This window comes from Typopeltis vanoorti, chromosome 6, assembly GCF_054136105.1.
Source record: "Typopeltis vanoorti isolate ZY-2024b chromosome 6, IOZ_Tvanoo_1.0, whole genome shotgun sequence".
NCBI classification, from domain to species: domain Eukaryota; kingdom Metazoa; phylum Arthropoda; class Arachnida; order Uropygi; family Thelyphonidae; genus Typopeltis; species Typopeltis vanoorti.
In genome coordinates this window covers 76856040-76872222 of record NC_143554.1, presented here as the reverse complement: position 1 = coordinate 76872222, position 16183 = coordinate 76856040, and the positions used below count along the sequence as shown (strand labels likewise).

The following is a 16183-nucleotide window of genomic DNA, read 5'->3' as shown; positions in this document are numbered from 1 at the left end:
TTTTACATTTTACCTCTGTGCCATTTATTATAACTTGTAGTTAAGCATATTGTATTTGCAATTCCATAATATTTTGGTAAACAATTACTTATTTTTCTTTTCCTTGTAGATGTAATGATTCTAATGTTGTACTGACAAGTGCTAAATCACTTACTGCAGAAAAGGTAGATAGACAAGCATTTGTGGAAGGAAAAGAAACAACAAACTTTAAATATGAAAATTACTACACTTTTCGGAATACGATAAGAAACGTTAGACCACATCAAGTAAGTATTTAATGAGATTCCTTTTTTTATTTTAGCAATTTGCATAAGAAAGATTTGACATTCTTTTTAAAACAGTCAACCTTTTCAGGTTTTGCAAAAGGCACTTACAACCTACAGTTACTTAAGACAAATACTTAAAAGAGAGGAAATGGAGGAACTTTACCAAATTTGGAAGTTGAATTCATAATCCCTCTACTTTTCTCAAACCTTTAAGAAACAGGTGTTACTGTCCAACTAGTTGTGTTTTTACAGGTTTTGAGGAAAGTGGAGGGATTATGAATTCAATAAACACTGGACCAATTACAGTGTTTGTTTAAAATGTCAGTAGAAAAGACATAGCAGAAATAAAATCAATCATATTTATAATTGAGTATGGTGAGTAAGTCATTTAAAGAAAAGAATGTGTGTGCATTATGTAGTGGGAAAAGATCATTAATTATCGAATCACTCTCTTTTTTCTTGAAGCAACAGTTTCTTCAGCTGACTCACACCAAATCCATTTAAATGTAGGCTATCTCTTTTATACAGCTCCATATGTCCCTCAGATTTATCCTAGATGTTCACCAAATGAATTTCTTTTTTCCTCACACAACTCCTCTAGTATTCTATTCATAATCTTCGCTCATTGTCTCATCTCATCACTGTCATACCTAGGCAACACACTGACTACTTTTCCTACCACACTCTTATCTTTTACTTTCCTTAGCAACCTCCTGATATCCATCCTTACATTCTCCTTGTTAAGAACCAAATCATTCATACCTACTACCACTACTAACTCTTTTGCTTGCTTCCTCCTCATATCCAATGCTTCAATCATTCTGCTCAATCTACCCCCCCCCCCTTTCCAGAAAGCAAACCTTTGCACCACCTCTGTAGCTCAGTCGGTATAGATGAAGCCCTTTGGTGGGAAAGACTTGGATTCGATTCCCGTCCATGACATGAGGAACCTTTATCTGGTCACTTTCAACTAAAGGTGAGTTAGCTGGTCTCATACGAAAGTAGAGGGGGTTTTTTTACCCAGAAAATCAGGTTTTTCATCTCTCAGAACAGCAAACCAGCCCATGAGCACCCATGGATTTGCAGTTGTAAATACATACTCAATCCCTCATTAGGAGGACTCAACCAGTCCTAAGAGATGGATGGGGAATGGGTGGGGGGACCCCCATACGAATAAATTAAAAAATTCACCACACCTCTAATAATTGAATCCTCATACATGACCACTCTCAGATCATTCGACACCACTTTCATATTGCCATCTTTTCTTTCACCCTTCCCCTCTCTCTCTCCCACATATCTCTGTTATTCTCCTCATTTCACTCTGCATTTGCTTCATCTCTTGACTCATCACCAGCTCTGCATTCATATCCTGAATTAACTTCTCATGGTTCTTCATTTTCTCTCTCTCTCCCCAGTCGATGACACTCTTCCTCTCTACCTATCATGCTTGCTGTCTTACGTCCATTGGTCTAACTTTTGCATTGCTACCTTACCTCTGTTTTCAACCACTTCATTATCATTTACTCCTGTAACTATATTCTCTACAACATTCTCAGTTTCATTAACTTCCATTACTCCATTTTCCTGCTTCTCACTAGCTCATAAAACACTTACAGCATGCTTTCTCTCGTTCTCTCTCTCCCCCTCCTCTCATTCTTATACCACTATCTGTTTTCTCTTGGTAACAAATACGTGTCTCACACACACACATACACACACACAATATATATATATATATATATATATATATATATATATAGTATGAAATCTCTCATTCACCTCCCTGAATTAACATCATCTTGGTTGTCATTCTTCTCGTTCTTTTTAGCATCATGGATAACACTATTTATGTATCATACATGGTGTGTGTGTGTGTGTGTATATCAAATGCGCTCAATCACACAGGCATTATTTAGAGATTTTTTAGGTTCTAGAAGTTAACTTGGTTATTTGTTATAATATACTGCCAGCTTGGTTGGCTGAGTGGCTTATGTATCTGCTGTCCAAAACAGGCTGCAGGTTTGACTCCTGCCATAGACATGGATGTTTATAAATGTCTTTAGGTGAAAGATGAATTTTATCACTCACTGTGAGATCAATACCATACTTATTGATGACTTGAAAAAGTTTCATATTTGGTCTTCAGAGTAGGTTTCTGGATTATGTAAAAAATAAATAAAAATAAAAAATCACAAAAAATAATCTCGTAGTCTACCTGTGATGCTAATTTATTCTAGGTTTATAATCTCTCATGAGTGGGAGATGCATAAAAAAAAGCAAAAAAATTAATTAAATAAATAAAAATACAACTTACAAGCTTCACTACATAAAATATCTCGTACCTTTATGTGGTTACTGTTGTGTGTTTGGGGGGGGGGGGGGGATATTAACACAAATGCAAATATGATTGTTGCATACTGAAATAGATTAAAAGAGCCAACAGTATAAACTATAGATAATTTGAATCTTCTGTAGCAAGTATTATGTTGCTATCAGTTTTTTACATTGCCTTCTGGTAATTGAATAATTGAGGGCTGAATTATTATATGATCTGATAATTGACTGTGTCTCTTGCAGAATAGGCCCAGATTCCTTTTAAGAGTTACATCTGAATGAATAACTTCACTAGATTTCTTAAAATAACGTGATAATAAATTATTGTTTTCCAAGCATGGCTTGACTGCTGTGTGCCATTCCACAACGGGGTTTCATAGATGTGCCATGTATAGTCAAACTTAACTTTTGTTTTCTTTTAGCAATGATGCCATTGTTAAGATTACTTTCCCTGATCCTCATTTCTCCTGGTTGGATCCATGTAAGATTTTTTGCAAGAACAGTATATTTTATGCATTCTTCAATGTTTTTTATTTTTGGAATTGATTGCAACCTTGAGCAGACCTCATTGAGCCCACATAGTTTTTGAACTGGTTTGTAAGTATGCTTAATCCTAACATTTAAATCTTTAGTAAAGAAGCACTGCAAATAGAGATTACACCAAAGTATGGTTGGTAGAGATGTTCCTCAGTGAAAGATTTACTCACAGAAATATATACTTGCATTACTTCTTTACAGAAGTTGAGGAACATCTTTACTAACCATATTTTGGTAGAATTTCTATTTGCACTGCCTCTAAAAGATTTAAATGTTAGGGTTGTATACAAACCAATCCAAAAAATAGAGGATTTAAATGGTAGATTGCTTACAAGATAGTTCAAAAACTACGTAATGTACTCGCTTTATGATAGCATTCTATTCCAAAAATATCCAGGTATCAAAATTGATTGTTCTTGCAGAAGGCTTTATATTATTAAAATCAGAAGAGATTAGATATAGTGAAAATTGTAGTGCTGGTTGAAAGCGAATTAATATTTTCTCGTTTAAAAGTGCAATTTTGTATTCCTGAAGATGGGAGATGTGGAAAAAAAACTACTGATTGCAATTATTGTTTCTGTTTTCTATCGATGTTTTTGTATAATCCCCATGGTATGTACCCCCCATGGTATGTACCCCCATGGTATAATCATAAAACAAAAATAGTGCTAGGTATTGACTTACACTTCACCTAGCATGGAAACTAACCCTTTTATGTAATTAATGAATAATGTTTTTTTTTAAAAATGTTACAGATTTATGAGCCTAAAAGCATGAAACAAGAAAACATTACATGTGAGATATTTTTTATACCATGAGCACAGTTCATAAATATTAGTTTCAAATAAATTTTACCAAAAAAAAAAAAAAAGTTGAAACTGGCAGTTAAAAAAAGTAAAAAATTTTTTGGCTAAGTCCTAAATCATTATACATAAATTTTAATTAACTCATCTCCAGTGATCTAAACCAGGGGTTGGCAACCAGCAGCCCATGGGCCGCATGCAACCCAAACATGCATTTTTGGTGGCCCATAAAAGTTGATCATACTTACATAGCATGTGGTCCATATGTTGAATTATTCAGTTTCACAAAGAAGATGATAGTCACATTTGGAAGCACATACATTTGCAAACAAGCATTTTCTGCCATGAGTTTTAGAAAACACAAATTTTCTTCTCGACTGACTAATGAATATTTGCATGCTTTGATTTGAATTTGCGCCACAGATTATAAAGTGGTTATAGATAATTTGGCTAAGGGAAAACAAATACAAAAGTCTCATTAAGCAGGGAGATACACATGTTTGATGCATAAACTATATTCATTTTTCATTGAATTTTATTTTCATGCTTGTTTCATATCTCATACTTTAAATATTTCTGTATTTTAAGAGTGATATAATGAAAATTGATAACTTAAGTATTTTTTGACTCACTATTTTCTCTTAATTAAATTCTTGCGGCCTCTTAAAAATAAAAGTTTAATGTGGCCTGAGAGTCTGAAAAGGTTGCCGACCCCTGATCTAAACTAATTCTTTCTTAAAGTTACTTAAATTGACAATTTCTATAACCTGTTGCCAAGGGCTGTTCTACATATTTTCAAACCTAGAGTTCCATTCAGCCATGTATAACAAATATCTGTCTTAAATATACCCTGAACTAAATAATGCACTTCAATTAAACCTCCATCCATCTCCTCTCAGGTAAATTCATCAAACTAATGAATTGATTCTTGACTATCATGATACAACCCCTCCCCCCCAACACATATATGCATACACTTAGTGAATCTTCTCTGAATACCTTTGATTCCTGTGACATTAAAAACTTTGCTGAATAAAGTTTTTAATGTCATAGGAATCAAAGGTATTCAGAGAAGATTCACTAAGTGTATTGTGATTCTCTTTTCTCCTACAAAAATATTTTTTTTTAATCTATCTCCCACCCAGGGATGGTTTTTGTAAACCATCTAATTTTTTCCTCATTCAGAAACTATCTTCAAGTCACTGTTGGCATTTTCAAAGAAACCCATGAATGAACAAATTTGCTGTAAACATCAAAAAGACATTAGTGTTACCCAACCTATTCCAGTTGATTCAGCACAACTACCTCATTTGGATGTATAGTCTTCATTTTCTTCTTCTTCCTTAGCTTGCTGAGCCTCTAAGGTAGTTTGCTGCAATCTAACTTTTTTTTTTTTTTTTTTTTAATTTTTTTATATTGAGCTGTGAGCTGTTCTGGATGGATAGAGCAGCACTTGAAAAATGGGAACCTTTCCCCTATTTCAGCTACTATCATCCAGCATATGATAACATTGATAAGGAAACTGAGTATTATCATTTGAAAAGCACTGGTATGTGTTCGAGAAAATTACTGAGGCATCCACGCTGCAGCCAAACTCTTGGTTTATAAAGCTATTTGCCTCCCTTCTCTGCTGTATGGCTGTGAAATGTGAGCCATTTACTGCAGGCCCTTGAAAAACCTGTAAAAATACTACGTGTCTTTAAAAGCACCTTTATAAGATTCAGGTTCACCCTATTCTACACAATATAGTCCAACCACACAAGCGAGAGCTGTCGTTGGCAGACTGCCAGGAAGAGTCACTTCATGTTGAAGGGGAGAAAGAAATAAGGCAATGTACGAATTGGTCACTAACACACAAAATCACGTCCTTTATACGTAAAATTTTCCAACTGTTATACAAGCAAAATAGTTCATCATCATTTATTTATAATTTTACAATTATAAATAGGGAAACCAATAAAAACAAATAAGTAGTCTGTGTACACTAAGATATGACTTGGAGGTTGTTATGGCATGAAGGAAAACCAGGCTTCTCTGTCATATGCTAATTGACAGGTCTCTGATGCAGAGAGTTGGGGGAAAACGGGGAGAATATTGCTTATATATTTCCAATATGGAGTTTGGGGGTCTGCCTCTTTTTCCATCTGTAGGGGCGTAGAGGACCAGAGCACCAAAGGGTACAGAGGGTGGATGTCTACGTTAGTGGCCGAGCTATTTTATTTGGTTTCTTTGAACAGTACTCACTAGAGAATCTTGCTGGGTTTCATCTGATATAGTAGAGTTGGGAATGTGGTCTTCCCAGGAGTAATCCAGGATATTTCTTAGACAAGTAGTTCCAAAGCTATTTAGTTAGTTACCACTTTAAAAACTACAATGATCATAAAAGAGAAATTAATTTTCCGACGTGTAATAATAAATACTCATCCCACAGTATGAATTGATTACCCTATTATCGGAATGGATTCTCCTTTTTTTGACATGCGCAGAAGTGTCGAAGGGTCTCGTATCTGTGGGCTTACTGTAACAACAGTGTAGTGAAGTTAACTGCACAAATTAGCATTAGCTTCATGCAAGTATGCATTGAGGCAGTGATTATCCATCCACCAACTTTTCTGGATTGGTTATGTAACCTGTATATGTCCCACACAAGAAACATTATAAAGCTATTCCACATGTTGTGCCATAAGTGCCTAAAGTGTTTCATCATCTGCTTCCTCCTATGGCAAAGACCAAACATTGAACTTTTTTTTCAGGATACTTTAGGCTTCTAATTAACAGTGTGGTTGTCTCACACTGAGTTACCCCAAAGAACTTGTCTACAACCTATAGACTTTTCAAAAAGAGTATGCCAGATACCCACCTTTCAAAATATATCTGAAAAGTGAAGGAGGCAGGGAGCTTCAGGGTCAAAGCTGTATAACTGAGAGGAGACCTCCACATAGCCTTTAAAGAAATGCAGAGAACTGACCAGAGCTTCTGACCTAAATTTCCAATCCTCACCTTCTCGTGGCGCACCCTATTAAGTATCTCTGGATACTGAATGAATGAGGATGGGCTAGCAATTTGTGAATTAGCCGACCAAATTGCATTCTTATTGCCTTAAACTAAAATATAAAAAGGTACAACACGATAGAATTTCATGCCGGCTGGAGCTTCGCCCAGTTAAACAAGGTCGCCGTTATTTTCACCAGGAAACCATGGTGAACAGCGAAAAAAAGTCAGCTACTGGAACAAATTCTTAAACACACCCCAACTCAAAGAGTTCAAGATCAGTACTTTCAACATAAGAAGCCTGAATGGCAAAGAAATGGAGGTAGCTGAGTAATTTATCAGATCAACATAATAGGGACGACCGAAACAAAAAAGACAAAAACTGTGAGATCTTTCAGAGCAATAAATACAAAATGCTATATTAAAGTAATGACAATGAAGGAAAAGAAAGAATAGCCATAGTATTCAACACTAAATATGAGACAAATCTTGAATGTCAGGCAATTTCAAGCAGAGTGATGTGGGCAAATATCAGAATGGGGAACTGGACAATGAGACCTATTTATGCCTAGGGTCCCACAGAAGGTATACTAAGGTAGAAGTGGAGGAAATTTTTGAGGCTTTAGAGAAAGCAACTGACACAATGAAAAATGAAAAGTTGGGGATCTAAATAGCAGAGTAGGAAATGATTGTCAGACATACAAAAATATTTTGGAAAAATTTGGAGAAAAGAGCAAAGCTATTAATAATGGCAAATACCTGTTGGATTTCTGCTCAGGATATTGACTGGTTATTACTAACACAATGTTCCAACATAAACATGCACAAATTCACATGGAGAGAAGAGGCAAGGAATAAGAAAAGTCTCATTGACAATGTTATTGTTGGTAATTAGTTTACGGAATTAACAACGCATATAAAGTATATTAATTAAAGGTAACTTTAATGAATAACTTCTATATTTCTAAAACCAGTAAACCACAACCCCCCTCCTCCCCCCCCCTCCACAATAAAGATTACCCCAAGTCTATCACCATCCCCTACATCCAGGGCACCTCTGAGAAAATAACCAATATCCTCAAAAAATATGACCTTACTTCCTGTTACAAACCATATAAAAAGTTGGCATCCCTTATCCGCTCTACCAAAGACCAACCACTTCCCCTAGACCTACCTGGTGTATACCAGGTCCCTTGCAGCTGCAAATTGTCCTACTTTGGCCAAACAGCCAGAACAACAAATATCAGGATTTCAGAACACAAAGACTACATCCGGTTTCACCAGTACAGCCGCTCTGGGCTGGCAGACCATGCCTTAGATACCCACCATAAAATTCGTTGGAAGAAAACAAAAATAATTCATCGCAGCAAGTTTAAATACGAAAGATTATTCAAAGAATCTTCAGCAGCTCTAAAAAACCTCAACAAATTTGGGTGCATGAAACTACCCAAATTTGAGAGACTTACATTATGAGAACTTCAGCCCAACTGCCAAGACTACCAAATTAGCCTGCAAGAGGGCACCATTAGGACTTTAGGAACAATATTAGTTTCTTGCTTTCTTCCTCATTTGCTTTGTCTTAGTGCCTGCGTGCACATACCATATCTTTATGTTCCTGAAGATGGCAATGTGACTTTGCCGAAATATAGAAGTTATTCATTAAAGTTATCTTTAATTAATATACTTTATATGCGTTGTTAATTCTGTAAACTAATTACCAGTTATGTCTAACCAACGTATAAGCCTTGCTACTAGAATGTTATTGTTGATAGTGATGTTTTCTCCCTGGTGCAGGACACTAGAGTGTAGAGAGGATTTGAAATTGGAAGTGATCATCATTTAGTCTTGAGCAGGATAAAATTGAATTTCATATTGAAAAGAATAACATGTAAGAAAGTTTTAAAGCAAATAAAAGTTAAGCAGCTCTCAGATGTGAAATGTAGACTAAAATACATAAAGATTATTGAAGAAAAAATAAAGGGTTTGAGAACTGGAACTAAACCTTGGAGATTCAGTGTCATGCCTGATTGCCACTGAATCTCCAAGTGAAGAAAACCCTGATTGATTCAGCCAGAGAAGCATGTGGTAAGATTGTCTGTAAGGATAAAAAAATCAGAACTCCATGGTGGACAGAGGAAGTTTAAGAGGCAGTGAATGAAAAGAAGATAGCATATCAAAAGTTCCTGGCAAATAAGTCAGCTTGTGCTCTTAGAGAATACAGAGACAAATGTAAGAAAGCTAAACACTGTGTAAACTAGCTAAATAAAAGTCATGGGAAGATTTTGGTAACAAAGAAAATAAATATCAAAGAAAGCAACAAGATATTCTGGAGATTGTTGAAGAAGCTAAGAAATGGAGGAAAGAGTGCTGTAAAAGGAATTAGAGATGATAAAAGTGAAATGAAAACAGGAGAAAAAGATAACCTTGAAGTATGGAGTAATTACTTCAAAAAATTGCTAAATGAAACAATCAGTGACAGCGCAGTAGTCAAAAACACTGACCAGGCATGCAACAGGAATACATGTCTATATTTGAAGTAGAAAAAGCCATCAAAAGCCTGAAATGTGGAAAGCCAGCTGGAGTAGATTATATTCGACCAGAAATGCTCAAGTATGGAGGTAGGTACAGAAATTTTATAGTTGCTGCACTGCATATCCAGATGCCCTGGACAGAGGGACGAATTCCAGATGATTGAAGTAGAGCTCTCATAGTTGTTTATGACTTATTTTTCACGGTATTAACAACACCACAAACACTTTTTTTTCAACAAAGATGTTCTATTAACGCTTATATTTTGCTGATTTTCAACTCAGCATCATCAGAGCACAACACACAAGTAAACGCGACATTGAGTGAGTGAAACAATATAATTGCAAAAGACAAAAGATCTAAAGTCCTATTTTTGGCGCCCTCTAACGAAAAAAAAAAAAAAGAAAAAAAAAGCAGTTATCCAGGAGTTTTTCTTAGGATAACCGTCTCCCAAATTTTTGGCAAATTAATGCAACCATATTTGTTAAGGTTGGGAGAATTCTTCAAAGCCATTGCTGACTCAAAAAATAATTTGAGAGAGGGGGGGAACCCATAGAGGTACCATTAATCTGTTTGTAGAATCCCCCCCTCATGTAAAGTAACCTGCATTCATGGTAAATTGAAATAATTCAAAAATATCTGGGGGAAATTTAGACTTGATTAAATCAAGAATGTCTATAAGTGGTACATTGGTAAATAAGGAGGTGACATCGAAACTAACCATTATGTCTGAATCTTTTAGGATTAGATTTTTAACCAGTGTTTTGAAATAGATTGAATTTTTTACAAAAGTAGAGGAGTTGCCTAAGAAAAACTCCTGGATAACTGCTGTTTTTTTTTTTCTCGTTAGAGGGCACCAAAAATAGGACTTTAGATCTTTTCTCTTTTGCAATTATATTGTTTCACTCATTCACTGTCGCGTTTACTTGTGTGTTGTGCTCTGATGATGCTGAGTTGAAAATCAGTGAAATATAAGCGTTAATAAAACATCTTTGTTGAAAAAAAGTTTGTGGTGTTGTTAATACCGTAAAAAATAAGTCATGAATAACCATCAACACCTAAGCTTATCTGTTAGATTGATGATTCTGCACGGAGAAGATATTGTTTACAAAGCGCGACGGTTCGGTAAGTTGAAACTGAAATTGTCCAGAAAATTGAACCGGTTAGCCTTCCTTAAACGATGCCACAACAACGATATTATTCCATCTTTTCTGAAATTCAAAGAAGAGTTGCAATTGGCAAAGGCACATCATATTTATCGACGAGTGAGTTTAGCGCTTCTTCGAGAACAAATCGCCGCTTCTCGCATAGAGCTTAGTAAGCTAAACAGCTCTATCACAGCTCTACAACAAGAACCAATAAACGTATTAAATCCTGAAATATGGACTGTCCTACAACACACCTCCGAAGTTGGAGCAAAAAAAGAATTCTCAAAAGTAAAAAGCAAACACCTAAAGAAATTTGAACTCCTACAACAGCGCCAACATACGAAGTCCTGACCGCAACTTCCACGAGACCACGTGGTCGTAAACCTATCGTCGGAAACTCTCACTGAAGAAGCCAAGAACGCTCTCAGTTTAGGACATAACTTTGCCGTCACGCCCAAACAAATTCCTAAACTAGAAATTATGATGAAAGTAGAACGGGGTATCCACGATCTTCTGCCAGCAATGGCCAATAACGTACGACTAGATATAGCAAGTATTATAAACAAGGCTAAGCCTCCAAAAAGCAATATACCACGTAAGCAAATAACTGCCCTAAAAAAGTTATATAATAATAAAAATATTATATTACAAAAGCCGATAAAGGAAATGCAACAGTCATCATGAATAAAGAAGAGTATAACAGAAAAATGCAAGATCTCATATGTGACAGTTCCACATATCAAATTATACATCGAGACCTTACGATGTCGCAAAAGAAAAAAGTCCGAAAATTACTGAAAAAAGTGACATCGTGGCCCAAAGAAATCATCAGGAAAATAAAACCAATTCATGTTAAAACCCCGTATTTATGGATTACCAAAAATCCACAAAACTAATATTCCCCTACGCCCCATAGTTGATAGCATAGATAGTCCCACATATAAACTGGCCCGGCATTTAGCTAAGTCGCTTGCCCCTCTTACTGGTAACTCCTCTACTTTTGTAAAAAATTCAATCCATTTCAAAACACTGGTTAAAAATCTAATCCTAAAAGATTCAGACATAATGGTTAGTTTCGATGTCACCTCCTTATTTACCAATGTACCACTTATAGACACTCTTGATTTAATCAAGTCTAAATTTCCCCCAGATATTTTTGAATTATTTCAATTTACCATGAATGCAGGTTACTTTACATGGGGGGGGGGGGAATTCTACAAACAGATTAATGGTACCTCTATGGGTTCCCCCTCTCTCCCCCGTTAGCAAATTTTTACATGGAACATTTTGAAAACAAAGTACTTACCACAGCTACATACAAGCCACAAGTGTGGTTGCGCTATGTAGATGATGTGTTTGCCATCTGGCCCCATGGACAAGACACTTTGGATGCTTTTGTCACCTACCTAAACAGCCAACACCCCAAAATTCACTTCACAATAGAAAAAGAATCAAATAACTGTTTACCATTTCTTGACACATTAGTCACCCGCATTTCAGATGGATCACTATCTTTTTCTATTTACAGAAAGCCTACACACACAGGAAGATACCTACATAAACAATCACATCATCATCCAGTCCAACAGTATGGTATTTTAAAAACACTGACACACAGAGCCAGAGCCATTTGTTCTAACGATACAGCTCTGGCCACTGAACTCCAGTACCTGCGCCATACGTTCTTAGCCAACAGCTACAATCCCTACAAAACAGATAAAATACTACATAGGCCCATTACTCTGCCCTCCCCTAATACACAAGAATACAACACGACCATTTCTATTCCCTATATCAGAGGTACATCGGAAAAGATAGCCAAAGTATTGTTGAAACATGGCCTTCGCACCACCTTCAAACCTCATGTCAAGCTGGCAACTCTGATCTGCCTGCCTAAGGATAAACTTCACCCTTTAGCACACCCAGGAGTGTATGAAGTTCCATGTGACTGTGACTTGGCCTATTATGGGCAAACAGGAAGATCAGTGAACATCCGCCTGGAAGAACATGAAAGATACATTCGCTACTATTACTGTGGCAAGTCAGGACTGGCAGACAACGCTTTGGACACTCCTTCACACAGGATTAGATGGAGGAAAACGAATGTGCTATTTAGGAGTCGTTATAGATCTGAAAGATTATTTTTTGAGTCAGCAATGGCTTTGAAGAATTCTCCCAACCTTAACAAATATGGTTGCATTAATTTGCCAAAAATTTGGGAGACGGTTATCCTAAGAAAAACTCCTGGATAACTGCTGTTTTTTTCTCATTAGAGGGTGCCAAAAATAGGACTTTAGATCTTTTGTCTTTTGCAATTATATTGTTTCACTCACTCACTATCGCGTTTACTTGTGTGTTGTGCTCTGATGATGCTGAGTTGAAAATCAGCAAAATATAAGCGTTAATAAAACATCTTTGTTGAAAAAAAGTGTTTGTGGTGTTGTTAATACCGTGAAAAATAAGTCATGAATAACCATCAACACCTAAGCTTATCTGTTAGAAGTCTCATAGTTGTTGTTGTTATGTTCCGTCTAGTCATTTTCATCTCCTGATGATTCTATGAACATATATTCTCGATTCAGATCTGTTCCTGGCCATATCTTTCAGAATTTCGAAGTGCATTCCAGTTGCTTCTTTAACTCCATCCAATCATCTAATTCATAGTACCCATCTATAAAAAGGGAAATAAAACTGAATGTGAGAATTACAGAGGTATTTCTCTTCTAAGTGTTCCTGGTAAGATTTATGCAAGTATACTTGAGAAACGGTTGAGAAGGATTGTGGAAAGGAAGCTTGGTGAAGAGCAAGCTGGATTGAGGCCAAATAGAAGCTGTCAGGATCAGATTTTCACTTTACAACAAATATTTGAGAAATCATGGGAATATAACAAAGATCTGTATTTAAGTTTTGTAGATCTGGAAAAGGCATATGACAAGGTGCCAAGAGAGAAGCTATTCAAAAGAGTACATTTGTATGGTGTCAATGGGACATTATATCAAGAAATATTTAAGTCTTTATTTATTATTATTATTATTATTATTATTATTCAGGCCTCCATGGAGTCAAAAGACTCATCGTGGGAGGTCCCCCCCAAGAACACAAAGTCCATCAAGACTCATCGAGGGGAGGTCCCCCCCCCCCACTCCCAAGAAACACAAAGTCCATCATACCACTCCCCAAACTCACTGACCGCTCTCACTCCCACCATGCCATCGGGCAATGCATTCCACGGCTCAACCACCCTCCACGCAAAGAAACCACTCCCTAACCTCCCGCTCACAGCCTTCCCCCGCAACCCCCAGGGACGGCCCCCCGCCACTACTTCCCCCAGCTGCTCAACCAAGCGAAAGAACTCCCCAGCGCCAACCCTGTAACCACCTCTCAACAGTTTAATGTTGAAAAACTTCCATGTTTCATCTCCAGGCAGAGTTTCTGAATTATCTGTCAACCCACCCACACTATGTACTAAAGGTTTCATGGGCAAAGTTAAATAAAAAAAGGTGTGTGAGAGAGAGAGTGAGTGAGTTAGTAGATATACAAATGTGGCACTGGTGTGTTACTGGTCTAAACTTTTGTTTTCATGATCTGAAATGCTAAACATTTCAGATCATGTCCTTGAAAACACTGAGAGCAATATCAAAGAGCATCAAAAGCCTAACTGTAAACCAGAACATCAAGGTTTTTGTTGATAATTACTTGTGTATCAGTCATTGAAGACTTTAAATGAGTTGATTTGTGTAGAGTAGCAAACTAATAAAGCTCTCCCTGAAAACAGAATAGAGTGAGTTCTTATATTGTCTGATTCAACAGCCCATTATTTTGATAATAAACAATCATGTATACTTCATATTTATAAAATCATATTTCATATTTCATACTTCATATTTCATATTTGAGTTGTAAGTCTGCAGTTAGAATTGAAGGAAGTACAGGGAGATGGTTTAATGTTAAATCTGGTATCAGACAAGGACGTACATTATCCTCTTTCTTATTCATTATGTATATGTGATCACATTATGAATTTCACCATCTTGGAAATTGAGTCTCAAGTGAAGTTGCAGTTTCATCCTTTGTTGAGGTAATGTTTCTGAGTCATTGCTCACACTTGTATACTCTTGTCTTTGACCAGAATTTTATATAGTCTTGCCATATAGCAAGGATTGCAAATACAACTCAGAGAATAATTGAAGTCATTTTGCCTCTTTAAAAGGCCTTGATAATACCTCCCTTGGACTATTGTGCACAGGTCGGTCTCCTGGTTTTCATGGTAGTTCAATTGAGATACATTGGGGGGGGGGGGGGGGTGGAGAGAGAGAGAGAGAGTGTGTGTGTGTGCGCGCAGCGCAAAGGAGCATTAAAGATGATATCAGGATTGGGCGAATACTGATTATGGAGATAGATTGAGAAATTGTAGACAATAGCAATCAGGAGAAAGAAGGGTGATAATTGAGACCTATGAACTTCTGAGAAGATCTTACAGGATTTCAATAGATGGAATTTTTAATTTTATGGAGGATAGGGAAAGGATGCAAGAGCATCCTTGAAAGTTGAAAGAATAAATGCTGTCAAGAAGGAGGGGGGAATAAATGCTAGATTTTCTTCATAGAGTGGTGTATGATTACTCCCATTGGATGTGTGCAAGTAGTGTGAATTAATTCAAGAACAGGTATGACAGCTGCTGTGTGTATAGTATGACCTCCCTCGATGAGTCCCTGACTTCCTGGAGGTCTCTCTCTTAATAATAATAATATAACTCACAGAAATATCTTCTAGATGTTTTTGAGCACTAATTCATTACCTTATTCAGCTTTTTCCAGTGTTCTTACAGAGTCTTTTGAAGTAAGCATTCCACTGACAGTAATTATGCAATGGACATGCTTTAACATTAGAAAAGTTAAGACATCTTCATTTGTGGTGCTTTATGAAGTGGCTCTCCTCATGAAATGTGGACTGGCTCATAGCTATCTTCAGGATTCCTTATCTCTACATTTTATGAGGATTATACATAGTAAGTCTCCCCCCCCATCCCATAGCATTTACATTTCTGGTGCCCACATGGTGGCTTTCTCCTACCAGACTGAGAGGGACATGTATTAGTTTATGTAGGCTGACTGATTGCCATTTGCCTAATGGCCTTACTATAATTGAAACCAAATGAAACCTCTTGATCCACTGAATAAAACATACCTGTCATGAGCTAAGACATTCAGTGTTAGCAATGAATCTCAGAAATTTCACATTCAGGCTTTTTCATTTAGTTGTTTTAATTAATACTATGTGATTCATTATTATATTATTATCCATTATAATCAGATCTCCATGGAGTCAAGGCTTATCATACTTTTGCTTTAAGTACATTCAACATCTCCACACTTACCATACTCTCAGACAATGTGTTCCACATCATCCACTACTTCCCCCCATGCAAAAATCTACGCTTCACCCCCCCCCCCCGTTCACACCCTCCTTCTGCATGTCTTCTTGTTTTCCCCCATCTCCTTTCATCCTGTAAAAAACATATTCCACATTATTCTTGTAATAGTCCCTTACCATCTTATCTCTTCCTGTCCAC

The 16183-nt window shown here is 36.6% G+C and overlaps 1 protein-coding gene across 3 annotated transcripts in view; it reads left to right on the top strand.

Moving 5' to 3' along the window:
* LOC150105593 (S1 RNA-binding domain-containing protein 1) overlaps positions 1-16183 on the top strand; it is a 425600-nt gene that overhangs the window by 101997 nt on the left and 307420 nt on the right. For all 3 annotated transcript variants that reach the window (XM_090394265.1, XM_090394266.1, XM_090394264.1), the window contains one exon: positions 110-266. In XM_090394265.1, coding sequence (XP_090250391.1) covers positions 110-266 — 157 coding nt within the window. The remainder of the gene's footprint in view (positions 1-109; positions 267-16183) is intronic.